Consider the following 22792-nt stretch of genomic DNA (forward strand, 5'->3'; position numbering starts at 1 on the left):
AAGCGAACACCAGTAAGTGCAATCACATAACATTTACGCTTAGAAAAGGAAAAACACCAGACATCCAACTAAATGGCGCCCACATAGCACAAACAAAGCATGTCAAATATCTAGGAATACATTTAGACACACGCCTTACATGGAAGTATCACATAAAATCAATAACAAACAGAATACGTGAAAAAATGAAGCAGATGTATTGGTTAATCAATAGAAAATCTAAATTAAGCATAATGAACAAACTAAACATATATAAAATAATAATCAAACCAATCTGGACATACGGAGTCCCACTATGGGGGATGGCAGCAATGAGTCATTTAAATAAAATAGAAACAGAGCAAGCAAAAATCCTAAGGAAAATAGTTAACGCTCCATGGTACGTCAGAAATGAAGATATACGAAAAGACTTAAAGATTCCAACAGTTAAAGAGGAAATCGCCAGATATGCAAAAAAATATAAAGAAAGACTTGCAACACACCCAAATCAGCTGGTTGCTGAAACGAATAAAACAATAATAGAAAGAAGACTGAAGAAGAAGCACCCTGCAGACCTCACAATATAACAATAAACAACCTGGAAGATGGAGTCCCGCTGGGGGTAACCATCCACATGCTATATTTCATCAAAACCCAAACTATAATATTTTACCAAATGTCCTAATGAACAAATTGTAAAATGATTTATTTAAAAATGAAAAAAAAATATTACGATACGTATTGTTAAAATGTAATACAATTTATTCACTTGTACCTTTATGAAGAAAAAAGATATAAAACGCAGAAAATATAATGTTATGAAAATTACAGACATCTGTTTTATCGGTAAGAAATTCTAAAAGTAGTAGGCTTAATATTTTCTAGATCCTACGTAGGCATTAATAACGTATATTTGTGCTATCCTTCTTTCGTCGAAAAAATTGAAGGTTTTCTAATTTCTTATGTAATGTTATCTATGAGACTTTTGTTAGTTTCATGTTTTAATTTTTCCAATTCCTTTTAGAAATATATTAATTGTACAACAATTATATTAATATGTAAATATAAATAATTTTTTGACGTGCGTTTTTACTTTTTCCTTGGTAAGTCGGATACGCAAAATTGAATAGCTGTATGTAGACTTACGTGACTAACTTTTTTTTTTGCACGTGGAGAAATCCTCATGGATACTCCGCTGCCGCTAACAGTAGCAGTAGAGTAGTGTCGGACTCCTACCGACTAAAACTCCACGTTGGCCATCCTACGCGTATGACAGGGGGTGCTCCAGGAACCTCGGGTGAATTACTTTTGTTGCATCCCCTCCCGCGTTCTCTATTCGAGCCAGTCCTGTATATTCCTTGGCTGTTGAATTTGGCGCTACGGGGGCCATCGCCCTTGGCGCCGTCCCTTATTCTAGTCGCGGTTCGTTGTGGCGGCAGTGAGTTAGGTCTGGGCCGCCTGACTGCCATTCTCCTCCATCGCGTTATCCTGCACGGGTGCGAGTTTCTCTTTCTCACCCTTCCTGCTCGCTCCTTTGCGAGCATAATTCGCTCGTAGAAGAGGCGGAGAGCTTCATATTACTGTGGCCCGCTCAGCATCGCTGATATGATCGCTGAGGGGGTCAACCTCTCGCCTATGACGTGCTGCAGGGTAGCGGGGCAGCTCCCACGCCGGACAGGACTCCAGCGTATGCTATGCCGTGTCCCGTGAGTACCTGGATCATTCTGAAGGTGAACGGGAGGCCGCGGCGGCTTCTCCATGTCTCCCAATTTGGGAGAACTGCCGCCGCGCCTCGGTGTTCGCCTGTTTCATTGATCAGCTGGGAACGCCACTGGTCCCACGCGTCCATCTTGGCGGTTCCTAAGTCGTCTGGGACCGCCTGCTCGGCCGAGTCCCCTCCCGGGTCCCTTCGCTCGTACCTCTTCTTGTGCACCTCAACGCCCGGAGCTCCCACGGCGAAGACGCGGCCAGAACGGTCGTCGACGCGTGCGACACTGTTTGGTATCCCCTGACGATTCTGATGGCAGTTACCCTGTGCATCCTCCTGAGTAGCAGGTTGCTGCGGCGACTCCATCAGATCGTCCGACCCGCCGATGTTCGGCAGTAGGCCGCACAAAGCGTTGGCAGCCGCCGTCGCCTTCGGGATCAGGGAGTCGAAGTGCGGCTCGAACGTCCACTGTCTGTCGATGTCGAGACCCAGGTATCGCATTCGCGATTCCAGCCCGACAGTTTCTCCCTCTATGCTTACGCTCACTCCGGGCGGGGGAGTCCCTCGGCTGTTCTTGTCGTAGAACCAGATGGCCTCCGACTTCGCAGGGGATACCCTCAGGCCCAGTCCGCGTACCGCACATATCGCACAGGTTGTTGCGACTTCGCCGATGTGCAACGTCTCGTGCCATCCGTGACCTCCGACCAGGACCAAAGTGTCGTCAGCGTAACACACCACCGCCGCGCCCAGAGGCAGTGGGCAGCGCAGTACCTCGTCGTACACGATGATCCACAGGATCGGTCTCAACACCGAGCCCTGCGCACGACGCACTCGACGGGCCGCCTATTCTCCCCTTCCCTGCTGGCGTAGTATACCCACCTATCGTCGAGGTAGGCGCAGATCAGCCGAACGAGGTAGCTGGGAACCTCGAAGTGTTCCAGGGCTGCCACTATCTTGTCCCACGTTATGGAGTTGAACGCGTGAACGACGTCCAGAGACTTCGCCAACGCCACGCCGCCGCGGGAAATCATGTCTTCCGTGAGTGCCCGCACGCGTCTAATCGCGTCGATCGTCGAGCGTCCCTTCCGGAAGCCGTACTGGCTTTCGTGCCAACTAGGCACCCGCGCCGACATGTGTCGTTTCAGACGGGCGGCGATGACTCTCTCGAGGAGCTTACCGACCTCGTCCAAATCGACGGCGAATTCATCGGTCGGCTCTCTTTATGGAGCAAAACCAGCCTCGCTGTCCACCATGCCCGGGGATAGACTCTTTCTTTCAGACATTTTGTGTAGAGGCGCCGAAGTTTGGGAGCCATGACCCCCATTATTTCCCCCCAGTTCCGGCTCGGGATTCCGTCCGGGCCCGCTGCCATATCGCGGGAGGCCATTCTTCTGGTCACCTCCCACAGCTCTTCCTGAACTTCCAGTCATCTATCCACTCCACCGTCCAGGTTGTGTCCCGCAACTGTTCTGACGCAATGTCCTCTTGCGGGGGGAAGAGTGTCCCAATGATCTGCAGCTGCAGCAGTTGCCTGAGGTCCCTTCGCGCGAAGTTTTCGCGTTATCGCCCTGTATGGACTTCTCCATGGGTGGGACTCTACTGCTTCGACCAGTTCCGACCAGGCACGGTTTTTCGCAATCTTAATTTCCTTTTGTAGCGAGCGCCGTAGCACGCGGTACGCTTGGTAGCGCCGGGAGACTTTTTCCTCGTCGCGTCGTCGCCAGCGGCGGGCCCGTCTGCGGGCCCGAACGCATCTCGCCCTCAGCTCCGCGATGTCGGGGGTTCACCATTACACGGCTCTGCTTCGCCCGGTACCCAGCGTGGTTCGCGGCTTGTACGTGTCGCATATTGCTGTCATGACTCGGCGGAAGTTCTCGGTCTCTTCCTCCACGCTTGTTTCCGTCTGCGTCGTCGAGGTCTCCCAGTTCCAGGCAGCCACTATCGCGGCCGCTCGAAGTAGATCGTCGTCCTTTTCCTTAATTTTCCACCTTGGTGATGGGCGCGCGCGTCCTTTTCTTGGTAGGTCGCGACCGTTACCTGCGGTCACCGTTTAAGGTTTAGGTGTACCTTTCACCTCCATGAATATGTAGAGGTGGTCCGAGAGTGTCTCGATCCCCTCGACTATTCTCCAGCCTGAAATCCGCCTGAATGTATCAGGAGAGATCCATGTGATGTCAACAACGGAGCTCCCCCTCCATGCCATGTAGGTGCTGGTCGAGCCCCTGTTCACCAACAGGAGTCCAAGTCCCACGACTCAGTCTGACAGCGCGTGACCGTTTGTTCCTGGGGTTTCCCCATTCCGTGGAGTGTGTGTTGAAGTCTCCCAGAGCGGGCACCTGCCGATGAAGGTGCCGTCTAACGCAGTCGCCAATACTGTCCAGGAACTCCTCGAATGCTGCCTATCCGCTGTTGGGTGATACGTACACGTCCACCACTACCATTCCTGCCCACTCGACCGCGACGTATTCGTTGCCGCGCTCCAGCGGAACTCCGTGGGCGAACGCCTCCGGCGTTGATGTCCAAGTGACCGACGAGCCTTTTTCATTGCTACTTGCAACCGTGGATCCGCAGGTGGTTCTCCTTGTTTCTTTCTTCGGCGGGGGGGAGGGGGGCGCAGGCCGGTCTCACCATCCCGTGTACCGATGGTACTCCGAGCGCCTCGCAAAGCAGACATTTCGGGTTCGCAGCTGTGCATGCTCTGGTTTGGTGTCCCGAGTCGCCGCATCTGTAACACAAATGCACCCTGTCCTCCTTGGAGGTGCACGTCCTGCTTATGTGCCCAGTCTCTAGGCACCTGTAGCATTGCAAAGGTTTTCGCTCAATGGCTTCGACCTTCGCTATTGACCAGCCTATGGCGACCTTGCCAGCCTGGGCAGTTTCCTCACTGCACCGGCCGGGCCTCGTATCCACACGGATCTAAGGCCGTTTCGAGCGAAGCGGATCTCTCCCAGTCGAACGTCCTCCGCCTTGCAGCCGCTCTCCGTCGCCAGGGTGTTTCTGATTTCTTCCTTTGTGGCCGAGATGTTTACCTTGGTCACAATTGCTTCCGCAGCTCGGAAGGGTGTCGCCACGCGGACCTTTCTTGGATTCAGGATCTGAGTCAGCCGTGCTGCAAGTGCAGCGTCCTTCTCCCTTTTCTGGTCCTCGGGGACCTTCAGGACGACGCCTCCTGTCATGGTTTTGCGCATCCTTACTGCGTTGATGCGATCTGTCCTTCAGCGTAATCGTTACCGCTGAAGTTCGCGATGTATGTGGGGGGGGGGGCAGCTTGTTTTTCCCTCTTTGCGCGTTCTCCGATCCTCCCTCTAGGGCTTTCCTCGGGCTCTTCGTCGTTGTCCCGGGAGTTATCTTCGCCGGTTGTTTCTCCTCTGGCTCCTTTTTCTTCTTCTTTCTTCCTACGACCGTCTGCCATTCCATGGCGGTCGCTTGTCCTCCCTCGGTCGTTGGCGTGTTTGTGGCTCCAGGCTCTACCCTTCTCGTGGTCTCGTCGGGAACGATCTCCTTTTCCATTTTTCTCTCAATGTACTGAATGCGATCTTCCATCCGTTGGACCAGCGAGGGGCCTAGCTCCTCCATCTTACGTTCGATCGCGTCGAGGCGCGCTGTCTCGCTGCTCTTCTTTGCCGTGGAGCGCGAGGCCTGCTTTTTTCAGAGCGCATCGTTTTCCGCTTCTAATGCCGCTATGCGTCCTTCCATTATCGCGAAGGCGCCTAAGGCCGGGTCCGTCCTTCTCTCCATCTCTGTTGTACCAGCGACTATGGATCTCGCCGCCTCTCTCAGCGCCTTCACATGTGTGCATTTGAGGGTGCGGGATCTTATGTATCAACATGGTTCATGTTTATGTGTACATATACATATTTTGTCCGAGTATTTTTTGAAACATTTCTTCTATAAAAATATGCCTACCGCTTTAAAAAATTTGATAATTATTTAGAAAATGGGCTCGCTGTCAATTTCGATGATTTTTAAAGATACATATGTTGTAGAAATCAACATTTTGTACAACTTTTCCTATACGCATTTTCCTACATGTAACGATGTAATCGCCAACTCTTTTCATTTTCGAGATATGTATGTACATATATATTTACAAAAAAACTATCGATACTATTACAGTGAATTCTGCATAAAACTGTATCCGCATCATTCTGTATCGGCATTTCTCAGTCGGCACTATTGGTTCTGTCGAACGCTCTTGCTGATATAGTATATGGTAGCAGCGCCCCATTGGGTCGCTCTTGTGAATTGGCAATGCCGCTCGGCAGTACAAAACAAGTGTGAACTTCAACGTCAGTTCGCCAATCGATTTCCTGATAGATGTCGGTAAATATAAAAAAACCGTGCCAAATATAGTCAAATATTTGTTAGCTTTAAGCCATCGAATATATTAAATATAAGTGCTCTCTCTCTCTACAATAAAAATTTTGTGTTTTCTGCTCATTTAAAAAATTGTTTAAAACTGCCTGAAAAATAGTTTACTCCTATTTAATGACTAAATATGCAAATTTTAAAAAATACAAATGTCATTCGAATGTCTCATTTAATCGCAAAATTTAAATAAATTATTGAGGAAGATATAAACGAGATGTATAAAAATTCAGTAATGTACAATTTCAGAAATATATTATATATAAAATAGGTACCAAAATGAATACAATTCAAATATACGCCTTATACATTTAATATCATTATGAATTAGTTAAATCAAAGAAACAAGACTTATAAATAATAATTCTACTTTTTCAGAATTTTGAGCTCGATCTCTGCAAAACCATATAACAGCGTTAAAAATTGATAAGTGTAAAAAAATTATATTACATTATAATGTCGGACTCTCTTAGTTTTCGAGATATTCGCAAATAACTGTCGGCAATGTCGGCACCAGACGCATTATGTACATCCGTGATAGCGTATGCGTTACCATAGGTTGCTAGCCGCCTTACGATGGCTAGATAAAATGATGCCTAGTTCGAACTTTTCGTATCTATGCGTTCGTATCTTTTATTGTTTATGTAAGTATCATTTTAGCCGGTCGCTGTAATGCGGCCAGCATTCAATGCTGCCGCATACGCTACCATAGACGCACAACTATAGGCAGAATTCACTGTAGTGGTGCCAGCAGCTTTTTGGAAAATATCTTAGAAACTGAAGCCAACCGACGGTTATATGTATAGGAAAAAGTTCTTTAATTGAATCTTGAATTTTTCGACATGTTCAAAAATCATTGAAATCGGAGAGAAGGGAATAGTTCTACAAGTTTATCAACCTTAGTTTTCAAACTGGGTTGAGATAGTATGTATGTATCTAGTATGCTCAGGCAATAAATTGAGAATCTATGGAACAATAATAAAATCTGTTTGGACCAATGGGATATCATGCAGCACGGCAACAGAAATCCATACAGCAAAGATAAAAGTATTTCATGCAAAAATTCTAAGAACGATGGTGGATGCACCATATTATCTCAGCAATGCGGATGTACAAAGAGAGGTAAAAATACCAGTTTTGTCGGAACAGATAGTAAAATGTACTAAAAAAATACAAAGAAATAAAGGCACCTTAATCGGCTATGTAGCAGTAAACGTTTATAACAAAATTAATAAAAAACGATTAAGGAGGACGACTTCATGGATTTAACTACATCAAGCCTCTACACCTAACCCCAATCATAAGGAAGCAACAATCTTGGAATATCATCCTATTGGGGCTTAGCAATAGCGCGATATAAAATCACAAATAACAAAAAAAGTTTACCAAATATCGAATAAGACAAGTTGTAAAGAAAAAGTAGGTAAAAGAAAATTTAAGGAGTTCCCTAGCTAATTCACCAATCCCATCTAGGACATAAATTACCGGTAGGTACTTGTATTTTCGACCTATCGCGGGGAGACGCGGTCGCGAGAATACGCGTCAACGGGAGTCGTGAATTCCCGTTACGATTGCAAGAATCGACACCACGAATAAATCGATCCCCTTATTTCGGTTAGGATAATAGCGGTAGTTGTTGTGGTATAACGCTGCGATTTACAGGGTTATAAATTTGTATACTTCTAACACTTAATACACTAAAGAGATACAGCGTGATTGACGAATACGAATCGAGGAGGTGAATTTGACTGTGCTAGAGCTTGAGAAGGAGAGCGGAGAGAGTGACCGCTCTCTCGTGTTGAGAACAAGTAAGTTTCGTTCTTGTGTGATTACGGAGGAAAGCTCGGTATGGGCGTGTCTTTTGAACTAAGAAAACGGGTTCGGTGCTCACACTTTTCGTTAATAGAGTGAGGGCAATGATCTGCGATGACCATTGGTTATAGCCAACGTGAACAAATGACGATTGAAGGAGGAACCCCCCGATCGGCGTGACTTGGTGTCGACTTTATTCATAGGAAAAATCGGCTTTTCTGTTAGACATTGTTCCACTTTTTCCGTTAGGTGACTACCTGCTTTCTCCGTAATTTGTAAGAATGTATAATAAACCCAAGGGTCTTTAAAAAGCCGTTATAGACCGAAAACATTTATGGGATTAGGAATTACTTTACGGTAAACATGTAAATTAAACATATATCGGAACAATGGCTTTAAAACGTTAACGTTTTACAGGGGTTATTAGGTTTATTGAGAGACTGAAGGACGGCGCGTAGGTCATCGGCGGTCAAGTAGCGTGGGATGGAACGCAGATGTTTTGCGCGACATAACAGTACTAATGAATTTCTGTACTGTATGTAATAACAAATTTTCTATGTAATAACAAAAAGAATTGTGCAAATTGTATATCATCTGATTATATTTTATTTGACGTGAAATCATAATATTATAGAAGACAAGTCTACAACCTGTAAATTCATTGATGTTATTAATTAGTAAATTATTATGCAAGAGGATTCTAGTCTCCTAATACTTATCGAGGGGAGTACTGTGTAAGTGTGTAATCAGTTTTTTATATTAAAACCTGTATTAAAATTTATGTTGAAATTGTTTATTTGTACATTCCTATTTCATAACGCAACGCACGAGTAATAATACACGGTTGAATTATTAGATATATTATTTTATTTTTAAATTGATTCTTGCGCCGCATTCGATGGATTAGCAAACACCTCAAATGTATGTGGCATGGCATGCACATATACAGTCATTTACGGAAGTCTACTTATACATATCTGATTGTGCGTATGTGTCATATATATATCTGACTTACCAAAGAATTACAAAATTAGAAAAGAATTACAAAATTAAATATTTAATTTATAAAAATTTTAGGGTACAATTTACATCAGAACACACAAAACATTTAATTTTTTTACAATATCAAGGAGATGGCAGAATATTATTGATCCTTACATAGGATCTATAGAATATTAATGTAATATTAAACTTGTATGATTGTGAAATCATACAAATGACTGCACTAGTGCTCATATTCCAGTACTTTGGTCGATTTATAGTAACTGTGGTTAATGAATAGACTGCGAATGTTCTGTCACACATCATCAGATGCATAGCAGAGGAGTTCCGTAAAGATCAGACGTCTGCGTCTAAAACCTTCACACAGCGTTCATATACAGAGAATCTGAAAGATAAAGAGTGTGTCAAGTAACAAAACTGTTCTATAAAGTTTGATACTTACAAATGTCAGTTGTATTGTTGTATTCTTCTGTACTTCTTCAACTCAATTGTCATTATTAGAGCGAATATTTGTATATTTTGATCTTACTTACTGCACCTTAGTAGAAATATAGAACTTAAATAGAGATTTGTTTCATCTATTGCAAATTATAATACATATTCTACTGTGAGTATTTTATATTATTCGATACTTTTGTGTATTTTGCGTTCATAAGTCTATCACAAATGCGTAAAAATCTGTAATCTAATAATTATAAACAATAATACCATTGCAGTTTGTTGTATTCATAATTTCGTAAGTAAAGCGCATCTTGTCAAATGTGTGCAATATCTGGATACTTTTATGCGCCAATGTATATACAACAGGTGTATGATTGTGTTTTCTATTCTCTTACTTCCTTTTTCCTAATAAAGGTGATAGTGAATAAATTATGCTACATTTTAACAATATGTGTCTTAATGTGTCAAAAAGAAATTTGTAAATCTAACGGCTTATTTATTCCAGTATAGCATAAAGATTCTGCTATGTTCACTATCAAAATACTATACCACATACCTAAATTAATTTTTCTATGCAAATAAGTATTTCTAAAACTGTAATATTTCTTTCAGCATATACCTTTTTCTAATTTTTGTATATTTTTATCCATTTTGTTAACATTAAATGAAACTCTATTCTATTCCATGTATTTAAGTTTTTTATGATAAGATCTTTTGAACCTTCAATTTGAGAATCCAATTTTATATTATAAGCGGCTTAATGTCGATACGATATGTTTATAAGTGTAGCTTACATGAAAATTTTTAATTTAAAAGTTGAACGTGATTATTTACAAAATTGTTAATTTCAAACAGTCACAATCACTGTAGTACAATAATTTCAATATATTATAGATTTTAAACCTTCACGATTAGTAGATGATACATTTGTGGTCCTTTGGATTTCGATCGTACGTTCAATATATAATACGACTCGTTTCGATGTTTTGCGAACACTCTAATTCACTTTTCCACCCTCGTCAGCTGTGAAATCGATGCTGAGGGGGCAACAAGAGTTCCTCGCAATCCGCTCCTATTGCGAAGGAGTAATTCTCGTAAAGGAGCGAACAGAACGAGAGAGAGTGAGAACATCGCACTCTTGTAGGGTTCCGCGCCGAAGGGCGGCCCTGCGCTGCACTAGGTCTGGGATTTTCCTCAGACTTGCACGACGACCCACAGAATAGAGGTAAGAGGGGTGGTCCCTCCCAATACCCGAACTAACCTAGGAACGACTCCCTCAGATGGGGGAAGATGCAGCAGTGCTCCGACAGTAATTCGAAAGAGGTCCCGGGACACCACTGTTGAGCGTCAGGCGGACCACCGTGGGGTTTTAGTCGGTAAATGTCGGGGCTGTCCATGAAGATTTCCTCCCGTATAAAAAAAAAAAGAAAGAAGTTCATTTCTCTATTTGACACTATTAACCCTTGTAGTATTTTGTAATTTTTTTATGTATCATCTAGAAATATTTTAGAGAATATACATTTTAAAGACATTTATTAAAATTAATACATTTTTTTAAAAATAAAGATGTCTTCACATTTTTCTTGTATTTCATCGTAAAGTGTGCCTTGTTTTACATAAAAGAGTTATTTAATCATTTCCTATAAGCTTTAATTTTTGGAAGATAATTCTTGTTTTTGGAAAAATGTTAAACATGTCTATATCAGTCCTCTTACTATATCTATACTGTCTATATCACTCCTCGGAAATATATTTATAAATATCATTTCATGAAAATAAAGTGTCATTACATGTGTTAAAATTGTATTACACTTAAAAATTAGGAATATCATCTCGGCTGTTAAGTGCGGAGAGGATTAAAAATATGATCGAAATCTAAAGAACCACGAATATGTCAATTTTAATAAATCTTTACTTAGACGTAAAAATTATGTCTGTTATTAGTGATTTGTGTTTACCTACATTTACGTACGGATATACTATTGTATAATAGAATGCTGCTAGCGCAAGCTTTATGCAGCGTCGTTATAAAAGAAGGAGAATTTCGAGAGAGATTAACAGATTTAACTCTTACCTTTCCTCTTCCTCTTCAGGAATCTTACTGGCCGAAGCCAGTTTGTAGGAATCGAACTAGAAGGCATTTATGACTCCATGCAAATAAACAATGAATACTAATGAGAACTTATTGTCATACTATATAAATCATTTAACCCTAAAATATAAAATAGTATTTGGTCTTGAAATCAAAAAAATTGGATCTTTCATGGTACTGACTGTCAATTTATTAATACAGAGAAATTATAAATAGACCTCCGATGTCTATTGCAAATTCGTATTTTTATCAAAGCGACTAAAAATGTGAAACATACATAAAAATAGAGATTTATTTTAAATAAATTCAGATATCACAAATACCAATAATATAAATAAAACAAATAGTTTGGATGTTTCAGACATTTTTTCTTATTACGTGTGCAAACTTTTGCACCTGTAAATATTCTATAAATGCATATACACCTATGTACTAATTATAAACGCAGAAACTACTCGGCTATTGGAAATAATCATCCAAATATACCTGCCTTGAATATGTTGAACATAATGAAATTTTTGGGTACGTTACGAACTCATTTCCTCTCAAAGAATTAATATCTTCGTATCGCGGCTGTGGATTCCTCCAGTACATTGAAAATATTTGACTGTATGAACCAGTTTCCAATTCTCACTTTCAATTCTTCTTATTTAATATAGATTGTTCTTTGCAGAAACATATCGCCATGGCATACTTTACCAGCTAAAATTCGAGCATTAAATTAGTGTTGAGAAGTTGTCTAAATGCCTCTCTATTAACACACCTTATAATATTGAATTTCAAATTTTTCCGAGAAGTGACAGAACAATCTGTTATCAAACTGATTCTAAACACTTCAAATGTATGTTTATATGAGCGGAGTTTTTATTTTCGGATCATCAAAGTAATTTCTTATTACATGGCTATGAAAACGACATATTTCCACGAAATTAGAATGAAATAAAATAAGTTACGCTAGTATGAAACTCGTATTAATATAAAGCACATCATTATAATGTTAATCTGCGTGTTAGTTAATTGAAATATATGTTATATGAAATTGGTTGTAAATCATGGCGATATATTGATTATTTATTATTAAACATCACTTTATTATGCATTGCACCAATGAAATGTACACAATAATTGTTATTCGTGCACTTATTATCGAATTTACTCATTACTTAACGAAGTTTTAACACGGAATAAAATTACGATTACGAAGTTTGTGAAAACAACTAGACACTCAGAATTTCACTGTCTTCATTGGTCTGTTGCAACCTACTACATTACATTATGTTGTTTTTCACGGTATACCTAAAATTCTATATTGTCGATATACAATTGTATACCTAAATACCGCTCGTTCCCAACATCTGTGACATACATACATAATATAAGAATGATGAGACAGCTGATGAGAGCAGCTGCTGGTTCTTTCTCCAAATGTAGCGATTAAATATTTATAAAGTGCATGGAGCATATACGTTGCATTAGTGACGTATGATTAACTGTAATTTAAGAATGAGAGCACTTTATCGTATATACATTTTTCATATACATTATAAGGTTTCATTTACAGTGTGTTAGTAATGATCTACAGAGTTGTAGAGCGTTGAGTTGCTTGAGATCAAGCTTTTATCATGAACAAAGCTACATTAGAGACGCGATTCTTGAAAATAACGAAAATATTTGCGAAACTGGGCGGGATTTGGCCAGATCAAAATAAAGTAAAATTCATTTTGTGGGCTATGGTGCATATTACCATGGGATCGTTTGTCGTTGTACAGGTACGTATCTATCAATTTATATAAAAATTCACCAATATTACAACACGATATTGGTAACAAAACGTTCCACGATAGTAACGCAAATCACTTTCCATTGCTCCTCTATTATAACCGGTATGAAATACAAATAAAATCCATAGATAATCCTAATGATTTTCATTTCAAAACGTAACTCTCGATTTTAAAAGAGTTGTACGCAAACAAAAAAGGAGTCCTGTAGGACCGTGTAAAAAATTCTCGGATACAGTAGATAATTTTAGGAAGACACGATTAACCCACTAATTAGGTGCTATCATTATTAAAACTTCACACCTAGCGAACTTTTCTTTTTGATATCACTTAGAAGAAAACGTTGTTACTTTTAATAAAATAATGAAGGATAATAAAAAAGTTTCATTTGTTTGAAGTTTAAACGATTGATTTCTAAAATAAAGAAATGTAAATAGCATCATCGTGATTACCTTGATAATAACTCTTAAGGACTAAAGATAGAGGTAAAACTTATAAATAATTAAGAGTAGACCATTAACTTTAATCCAAGGTAGCAAGAGTCGTACATATAGGTACTTTGGAAGTTGTGATAGAGCAGTCGTCTTTAATAGGTGCGACAATTCTTATGATCATAAAGCATGGTAACTATGTTCTGAACGCTGAAAAGGTAAGAAAGTACTTGTCAGTTATGACAAAATTTTTTCAGTTTGCATACCAATCTTATAAATATTATAGCTCAAGTCTCTTTTGAATGACATGTCCGAGGACTGGGCAATCGATCGATTGAAACAAGAATTTTCCATTATGACGACATACGCTAATAGAGGAAGCATTCTTGCGATGTTCTACTTTGGTAAGTTGAAATATGTACTTGCAAAAATCAATCGCAATTTTAGTCGACAATCTAATTAGTATGTAACAGATTAATCTGGCTAACACTCATATGGATAAGTAAAATGCCGCGATTATTCAATAAATGCATAAGAAAATTTGAAGGATTAATATTGAAAAATGTTGCATTTTCGATGTAAAAATACGTAATGAATAGCAACCCGCTGTCGTTTCGTGATATTTTCATTAGAAGATAAAATACTTGACAGGAATAATATTAAAATGGATGCCGACTGTCCACACTGTTCATTATTTTACATTTTGTAATTTAATTAATAGAATACGAATGTTTATGTATTAATGGGAAACTCAGAGTTGCTAAAATGCATGAAATGCACGTAATATGTAGAAAAATAGAAAATGTCCAAAGAATAGCACTCAATGCTCTGTAATTTCATGAGTGACATAAATCTTTTTTTGTCCTATCTTTCTACATACGTTTGCAACAATAGGCATGTATTTGCATAAATATCCGTAGTGAATTAAGATAGTAACCATTTGTTTTCAGTAAACGCGTGTATATGCGCATTCCTTTTCGTACAACTGCCATGGACAATGCGTCTGGTACACATGATAAAACCACAAAATACATCGCCACCCATGTTATATACTATACCAGCATACTATTTTGTCGAGGATGACCTCAAATATTATTACTACATTCAAATATATCTGGGCCTCGCTATATATGTGGTGCTAATCGTGTTCGTCAGTTGTGACACTTGTTACATGGTCCTCGTGCAGCATGCTTGCGGACTGTTGACTGTGGCTGGGTAAGCAAATCGAAAATTTCCTCCATATTTCAAATGTTATCGAATAAATTGCACTGTTTCTAGATATCGCTTCAAGAATGCTATCAACGACTTTTCTTTCAATACGAAGATTTCTGAAAAGAAGGTGAAGGAGACATATGACAGAGTACGCTTTTCCATACAGGGACACCAACGGGCAATAATGTCAGTATTAGCCAGCGTCTCTAACTGTTATAACCAGGGACAGTTATAAACAAAACGACTAAAGGTTGCAGTATAAGAATTAGTAGATAGGTTTATCTGGTTTTGTTTACGAATACCCGCAATAGATGATCAACATAAATATGGTTGCCGATAACCATTATACGTGGAAGATAAACTTTTTTGGTTACCGATAAACATTATCGACTAACGAAATTTTTCTTACTTACCGACCACCATTATAGATGAGAGAATCCTTTTTTGTGTACTGATATCCATTATCGGTGACGGAATTTTCTTTTTGATTACTCGTGACTATTGTTAATTTTTATTAACATTTGGATAGGGCTAACTAACTAACATTAGAAGGGCTTTAACCTTTTAGGTACGATGCGCCACTATAGTGGCTTTCGCGGATGTCGTCTTATATTACGACGCGCCACTATAGTAGCTTACGCGGATGCCATCTTATTATATTACGATGCACCACTATATTAGCTCACCCTACTGACTCATTCGCTCATCGTTTGAACTAAATGATCTCTTTCATTTGTCTTGCTTCACACTTCTCTTACCCTCACAACGTTTTGTAACAGTGTTAACAATATACAGACAGAATATATAGTCTTTATGTCAGTGTCAGGTATCAATTGTTGCTTCTCGTTAATATAAATATACCATTATTAGATGCTCTTCTTAACATGCCGATCCGTACCCTTATAATTTTTTAGAATCTTCAACTTCAAAATGTCGCAGAAAACGAAGAAAAACACTATCGCGCTATGAGTGAGAAAATTGTGACGTGGGTCTATGTGGTACCGTATTTTAAAACATATCAAACTCAATTGTATTATTAATTGTTAGAGTAAATTATTAAAGTTAAAGTATATGCATCATATCTTTAAGAAGAATTATAATTTAGTTATCAAAAACTTCTTCCCGATGTGCTAGGGAACATTATCCGTCACACATTGCAGTGTTGTACCATTTACGTGTAATTCCCGTCAAATTCTGTCGTATCAGCACACATAGACAACCAAAATCAGAGCAATAGCAACAACGATGCCACAGAAATCAAGGAACTGCTACAGCAATCCATCAAAAACACCGAAATGCTAACAAAAATGATAAGCGAGCAAAATGCAGTTCTCAGACAGCAAACACAACAGATCACAGTCATGCTACAACTACTTACAAACATGCTAAGCAAAAAATAAAAACGGACACGCTAAAAATAGCAGCCTGGAACTCAAACGGCCTACAACAAAGGGCCCTAGAAACTAAAGCATTTCTGTATAACAACAATATCGACATACTACTTGTTTCAGAAACACACTTCACTACAAAAAGCTACATGAAAATACTGTACCACACTATATATGATATCAAACACCCCTCAGTAAAAGCATACGGAGGGACCGCAGTGATAATAAGAAACGACATAAAACACCACCTACACAGTCAAGTTAGTAAGGAATATCCCCAAGCAACCACCGTTATAGTACAAACTAGCAGCAACCATTTTCAATTGTCAGCAGTATATGTATCGCCGCGACACAAAATTACAACACAAATGTGGGAAGAGTACTTTCAACACTTAGGTGACAAGTATATCGCAGCGGGAGACTACAACTCAAAGTACACACTATGGGGATCAAGAATTACTTCACCTCGAGGTAGAATCCTGGAAAAATACATTAGAAACAATAGCCTAAATATATTATCCACAGGAAGACCGACAGACCTGAGCAAAATACCTGACCTACTCGATTTTGCAGTTACAAAGGGACTAAACGCAAATAAGCTAAAGATAGAACCCAGTCTAAAGCTTAGTTCCGATCATACACCCATAATAATTACATACAGAAACAAACCAATACTTTATAACAGTCCAGATACACTATGCAATAAAACCACCAAATGGCAATCATTTAAAGAAATAATCGAGAGTAAGATCAACTGCAACATCCCATTAAAAACACCCGAACACATAGAACAGGCAGTAATAACATTTACAGAAACTATTCAAGAAGCAGCATGGGCAACCACTATACCTGAAGTAACCAAAAGACAAACAAAAATAATTCCGCCAGACATCCTTGAAAAAATTAGAGAAAAAAGAAAAGCGAAAGTAAAATGGCAAAAACATAGATCACGGGAAAACAAAAAACACCTAAACAAACTTGCAAAGGAAATAAAAAACAAAATAAAAGAGCACAACAACAACGAATTCACAAAGTTCATAGAGACACTCTCTGTACACGAGAACTCCAACTACTCCCTATGGAAAGCCACGAAAAAAATAAAGAAGCCAATTAAACTAGCCCCAGCAATCAGAAAAGCAGATAACACATGGGCGAGAAGCAACGAAGAGCAAGCTGAAGAATTTTCCAAGCACCTAGGCAACACATTTACACCACACATTATCAACAACAGCAACTTCAATGGTCATACGGACNGAAGATGCGCCAACCACTAGTACCTCAAATGACAAGCAATACACCATACCTAAAACAACAGCTCAAGAAATTAGAAACATAAACGAAAAAACAAAAAACAGCCGGCTGGCTGCGGAAACGATCAACACAAGCATAGAAGGAAGACTAAAAAGGAAACACCCAGCTGATCTCACAAAAGATATAAATCAGATCTCACAAACACGAAGATGGTATACCGCTGGGGGTAACCATCCACATGCTATGTATTTATAAGATATAACATTTTACCAAATGTCCCAATGGACAAATTGTAAAATTTCAATAAATAATAAAAAAATAAAAATGAATAATGGTTACTGGTGACAAAAAAACATCAGTATTCTCTTATATACAGGGTGTTCAACTACAGATATAAAAAAATTTAAGAGGTGATTTTTGCTGCTAAAGTAAGATGAAAATTATGAATACAGAATTGCCTTTTGGGCCTTGCTTTTTAGTTATTGACAATTAAGAATTAGCCGAAATCTCCCTGTGCGCAGGCAAACCTTACATGAACAAAAGTCAACCTTGGTAGCGGGTTGCACAGGGATCCTCAAATCGAACGATACATGGGCGGCAGTTTACCTTATACAAGTCGTGGAGAATAAGATTATGACATTTGAAATTTAAACCATTCTTCGTGATGTTTTGCAATACCTGCCTAGTCATTAACACCAATAACAGCGTATCGAAATCCATCTCATGAAATTTTCGAGTAGTTCCTTCTAATCCTTTCCCTTTATAAATAATTAATATTTATACAAATTTAACACACGCATCGCGATCATCCCGTTCGCGAGTGTCCAGAGAAGGATCACACAACCACCGCGAGTGTGTTCCCTGTTAACAGAAAAATCGTAACGAAAATAGTAAAAGTTTTATATTACAGTAAACATAACTTAATATAGTTTATGTTTAATATGTTTTCTTCCAAAAAAAAAAATACACAATAAGCACGATAGGTACAACAGGCACTGTATACATTACACACCTAAATCACTCGTATTGGAACTAAATAAAAAGGATTTAAAGAATATCAAAAAATACAAAAATAAAGGAAATAAAAAAGTTCAAAGAATTAAAAATGAAAAGGCCTAAAGAAATCTACATTAGAATAACTTAAATCTATACTAAATTTACAATTAAATGCAACTTTATGTTCGTACAATTCCCATAATATTTCTCTTTGGTTTTCGAAATGATTCTGTCCTTCCAGAAGTGTTTTATCCTCCTATCAAATTTCTAAAAATCGTTAAAATATGTTACGTAACAGGGTAGTAGTGAGAAGTTCATTCAGAAAAAATTTATGATATTCTTCGCCAATGCTTTCGTTTTCTTTGTCTTCATTTTCCCGAAATTAGATAGGGACAGTCAGATATCTAAGGTACCTTTTAGAAGCATTGTTGGGTATGCCTATTGAAAAAACGAACAGACTCCTCACCAGATGTGTTTAAAAATGGTTAAACTGCCTTGCAAAGATAGTATTATTTCGACAACGAAAACGAAAACTTAAAAGGGTTATTCAAGGCGATAAATGCAATTTTTCATTTAGTTGCATTTGTATTAATTTGTATTATTATACATTACTCTATAAAATAATACCTTAATTAGTCCTTCTAGTATAAGTTTAAATAATTGTTTTTGTAGTTTCTTTTCTTTTCTTCAGTTTTTGTTTCACGTGTATGTATGTCAATATTGTAATATGTAGTGATCAGTAATTTATGTGGAAAATGTGTATGGTTCGTGCAAGACAGCGTTCGACCACTTTTAGTAGTATAATGATCATTGGGAATCAAAATGAAATTTTTTTATCCATAATGATCATCAGTAACCAAAAAAGAATCCTCTCATAAATAATGATTGTCGCTAAAACAAAAAAAACATTGATTATTTATAACGGTTATTCGTAATGCTTAAAAATTTTTTTTATCGTTTATTTTTTTGAAAAATTTATTCAAGATTTAGTGATCGCTGCCTGTTATTTAAACGATTTTATTTATTTTTTGTCAATGACATTTTTTTTACAAATCTTAAGGATATATTTTTGGTCTCTGGACTTATAACGTAAATTGAAAAAAATGTGATATAAGAATTCATATTTTAATTTTAATGACTTTGGGTGCAAATAACCATGATAAATGGTTTAATTATTTTCGGTTAATGTTAACTATTATCGGCGACGGAAATTGTTTTTGGTTACTTTTGTTACTCAATTACTTTCAATAATCGTCAACATTGAATTAGATAGATATCCTTTATAATTTCAGTTTTTAATAAATCTTTTGAATGTTTGGTAATAATTATCTCCCATTTAAACAAAAATTAATCTTCTCACAACTTTTTAAGTGACTGATATTTTTTGGCCCTATTTCGGTATTACGTTCTCATTTCTAATTATGTATTTTTCTGAAGTACTTCTGTTGTAATCAAGAAATATTTTCCTTGATTTTACTTGTAAAACAGGTTTCTGGAAAAAATTGAGAGCGCACACGTTACATATCTTTTTATGTGTATGGGCATAATAGTCTTGTGCGTTAGTATTACGATGGTACAGGTGAGCTTCTTTTAATGGACTTTATATCGTTGAATATGATTCGTCAATGGACTATCATTGTTTGAAATTAGATCGCTACGATGGAACTATGTATGGATTTTTACAAGTTTACTAGCTTTCTAATTATTCAATTCTTGCATCTGTTCTACCTAACGATGCAGGGTCAGTTTGTCATAAATTCGTCTGATGAGATTTATGATGCAATGTAAGTATAACATATATTATAACAACATTCTCATTACTTGTAATCTTATCAACCACTTGCTTGGCTTATTAATAACGTAAAAGAGTAACAAATTATGACTATACATGTATTTCTATACAATGTAAAGTATGTTAAGTAATTTGCTAGTTCTTTTATTCATTTATGATTTTTCAAGTTGTCCTCTATAATTTTCTTTTTGCAATTAAGATAAATGTAAAATAATCATACTTGCTATTGAGTCGTGTAAACAAGAAACTTCTATTTTATTTTTGCTTCATTCGAATGGTTTTTTGTACGACTGAAATGTTTATATTTAACATTTATTAATATAATATTAATTTATAGATTATAATGAAATTCGTAGATACGAGGCATCGTGGTACAAAATGAGTACAAAAACGCAAGCATTATACATATTAGCGTTGCGGCGAAGTCTAACTCCATGCTATCTAACTGCCGGCGGTTTAATACAATTGAACATGCAAAGCTTTTCAGAAGTAATGTATCAATAATGTTATCTTCAATAATTACATCCGCTGTAACAATATTGGTAAATTTCAGGTGATAAAACTATGCGTTTCATACTATACAGTGCTGAGATCGACATGAAAAACGGATAGATATCCAGTGATTCACAGTAGATGCATTATTGAGAGCGATCGTTTTATCAATATCACTATGATTAATATTGTAAAATAACTTAATAAAATTGTTCTTATATAATCTTGATACACGATATACATACGAGTATTATCGAAATAATCAATTAGAAAATAATAATTTTGTTTCTACGTACAGAAACATAAAAATATCTGGATACTTGTGGAAACTTTTTGTGAATATATTATGTGTATCATATGCAACATTTTAAAATTTCATTCACGTTGTTACAAATCTTAACAATCACGATTACATTCCTAAAATATTAAGTCTATATAAAGATATATACATATATATGTCGGGTTGGCGTTGGAATTAGGGTTGTGGGCGTTCGATGAATCTTCACCGTAATTAGCCATTATTGTGGTGCAATAAAAGTAAAGTTTATTAACACAAGTATGGATACTACAGAATCGACAATTAACTGCGACGTTTAGGCACTCGTGACACTAATGATAATGGCCTCAGGTTCGATAACGAATCCGCAGTCAACGAGACAGCGAACTTATTATTTTCGTCAAAACTCTAAGTTGGACTGTACGTTAAAACGTGAGATATTCACGGATCGTAAAGACGCTACTTAACTCGTTGATGAGATCGTACGAGAGAGTGTTTCCCCGCCCCGGTGACGCTGCAGAGGAAAACTATATGTGTCTAAGGATATGAGATCCTCGGATTCGTCGAGGAAAGCCTTCGTTCGGGAGGTGAGGGAAATTGACGTTGCTGTTAAATGGTCAATTTTCATATTGGTGGTTAGAGAAGGATGCTAACCGCCCTTGAGGGAAGTTGCTAGCGGGAAGCGTCGTTCGTGAGAAAAATAGGTTTTCCCTATCTTCCCGTAGTTGGGACAAAGACTGTTTGTCTGTTTGAAGGACTTTAGTTAACTAAATCTTAGGATTTATAACGGGTCCTCAGGCTAGCTGAACATGTACTGTGGAGATGCATCGACATCTAGTAATCATCTTACCCGAAGAATAGGGTCTGCGTGTGGCGAGCCACGGGACAGAGAACGTTCGAATGTTTACTGTCGAGTGCCGCTACAACTATTTCTTTTTAAGGAGAGCTATATTATTGCTCCATACCTTTGTTAGACCAAATGTTCATCCTTTGACCGCGGCTACATTCGGCGACTGGTTCTCGCCTCGAGCACAAGCTGACTATTACAAGTTTCGAACAAAAACAAGACAATTGTCGTCATTCAATCCGATTGTAATTGTTCGAAACTTGTAATAGTGAGCTTAAGCTCGAGGCGACAACCAGTCGCCGAACGTAGCCGCGGTCAAGGGATGAACGTTTGTTTAACAAAGGTATAGAGTAACAGTATAGCTCTCCTTAAAAGAAATAGTTATAGCGATACTTGACAATAGACATTCCAACGGTCTCTGTCCCGTGGCTCGCCACACGCAGACCCTGTTCTCCGGGTAAGATGGTCGCCAGATATCGATGCGTCTCCGCAGTGCATGTTCAGCTAGCCTGAGGACCCGTTATAAATCTTAAGATTTAGTTAACTAAAGTCCTTCAAACGGACAAACAGTCTTTGTCCCAACTACGGGAGGATAGGGGAAGCCTACTTCCTCACGAACGACGCTTCCCGCTAGCAACTTTTCCTCAAGGGCGGCTAGCGTCCTTTTCTAACCACGGACATGGAAATTGACCAATTAACAGCAACNGACGAATCCGATGATCTCGTGTCCTTAGGCACACCGCATCATAGTTTTCCTCTATGGCATCGTCGCGACGGAAAGTCATTCTCTCTTGTGCGACCTCATCGGCGAGAAAGTATAACGTCTTTACGAATTTTCCACATTTGATAACCAAGAGTCGGATTTAGAGTTTGTGAGAACATACATCTATTATCCCGTTGACCGCGGATTCGTTATCGGGCCTTAG

The 22792-nt window shown here is 38.4% G+C and overlaps 2 protein-coding genes, 1 long non-coding RNA gene and 1 pseudogene across 6 annotated transcripts; 1 reads left to right on the top strand and 3 right to left on the bottom strand.

Moving 5' to 3' along the window:
- Positions 1-1612: 1612 nt before the first annotated feature.
- On the bottom strand, positions 1613-2188 carry LOC122571722. The gene has a single exon (XM_043735782.1). It carries the CDS (start codon positions 2186-2188, stop codon positions 1613-1615), a length of 576 nt encoding a protein of 191 aa, XP_043591717.1.
- A 378-nt stretch (positions 2189-2566) lies between these two features.
- LOC122571723 lies at positions 2567-3117 on the bottom strand (annotated as a pseudogene).
- Positions 3118-8658: 5541 nt separating this feature from the next.
- LOC122572085 lies at positions 8659-12643 on the bottom strand. 2 transcript variants are annotated; one of them, XR_006318370.1, is made up of 3 exons: positions 12166-12643; positions 9578-12104; positions 8659-9407 (listed from the first exon to the last, which is right to left on the bottom strand). It is a non-coding gene; the product is annotated as an uncharacterized LOC122572085 (long non-coding RNA). The 2 variants fall into 2 exon arrangements; XR_006318369.1 differs by having other exon boundaries at positions 8659-9254; positions 9312-12104.
- A 256-nt stretch (positions 12644-12899) lies between these two features.
- Positions 12900-20951, top strand: LOC122572149 (odorant receptor 4-like). Of its 3 annotated transcripts, none has more exons than XM_043736785.1 (9): positions 12900-13171; positions 13713-13829; positions 13898-14015; positions 14562-14826; positions 14890-15009; positions 19947-20037; positions 20109-20242; positions 20607-20739; positions 20804-20951. In XM_043736785.1, exons 1-9 carry the CDS (start codon positions 13025-13027, stop codon positions 20849-20851), a joined length of 1173 nt encoding a protein of 390 aa, XP_043592720.1. In that variant the 5' UTR covers positions 12900-13024; the 3' UTR covers positions 20852-20951. The 3 variants fall into 3 exon arrangements, with proteins under 3 accessions (XP_043592720.1, XP_043592722.1, XP_043592723.1); XM_043736788.1 differs by having other exon boundaries at positions 13051-13171; positions 13717-13829; XM_043736787.1 differs by lacking the exon at positions 20804-20951 and having other exon boundaries at positions 20588-20701.
- Positions 20952-22792: the final 1841 nt, after the last annotated feature.

The sequence above is a fragment of the Bombus pyrosoma genome, linkage group LG10 (genome assembly GCF_014825855.1).
Source record: "Bombus pyrosoma isolate SC7728 linkage group LG10, ASM1482585v1, whole genome shotgun sequence".
In the NCBI taxonomy this organism is placed as follows: domain Eukaryota; kingdom Metazoa; phylum Arthropoda; class Insecta; order Hymenoptera; family Apidae; genus Bombus; species Bombus pyrosoma.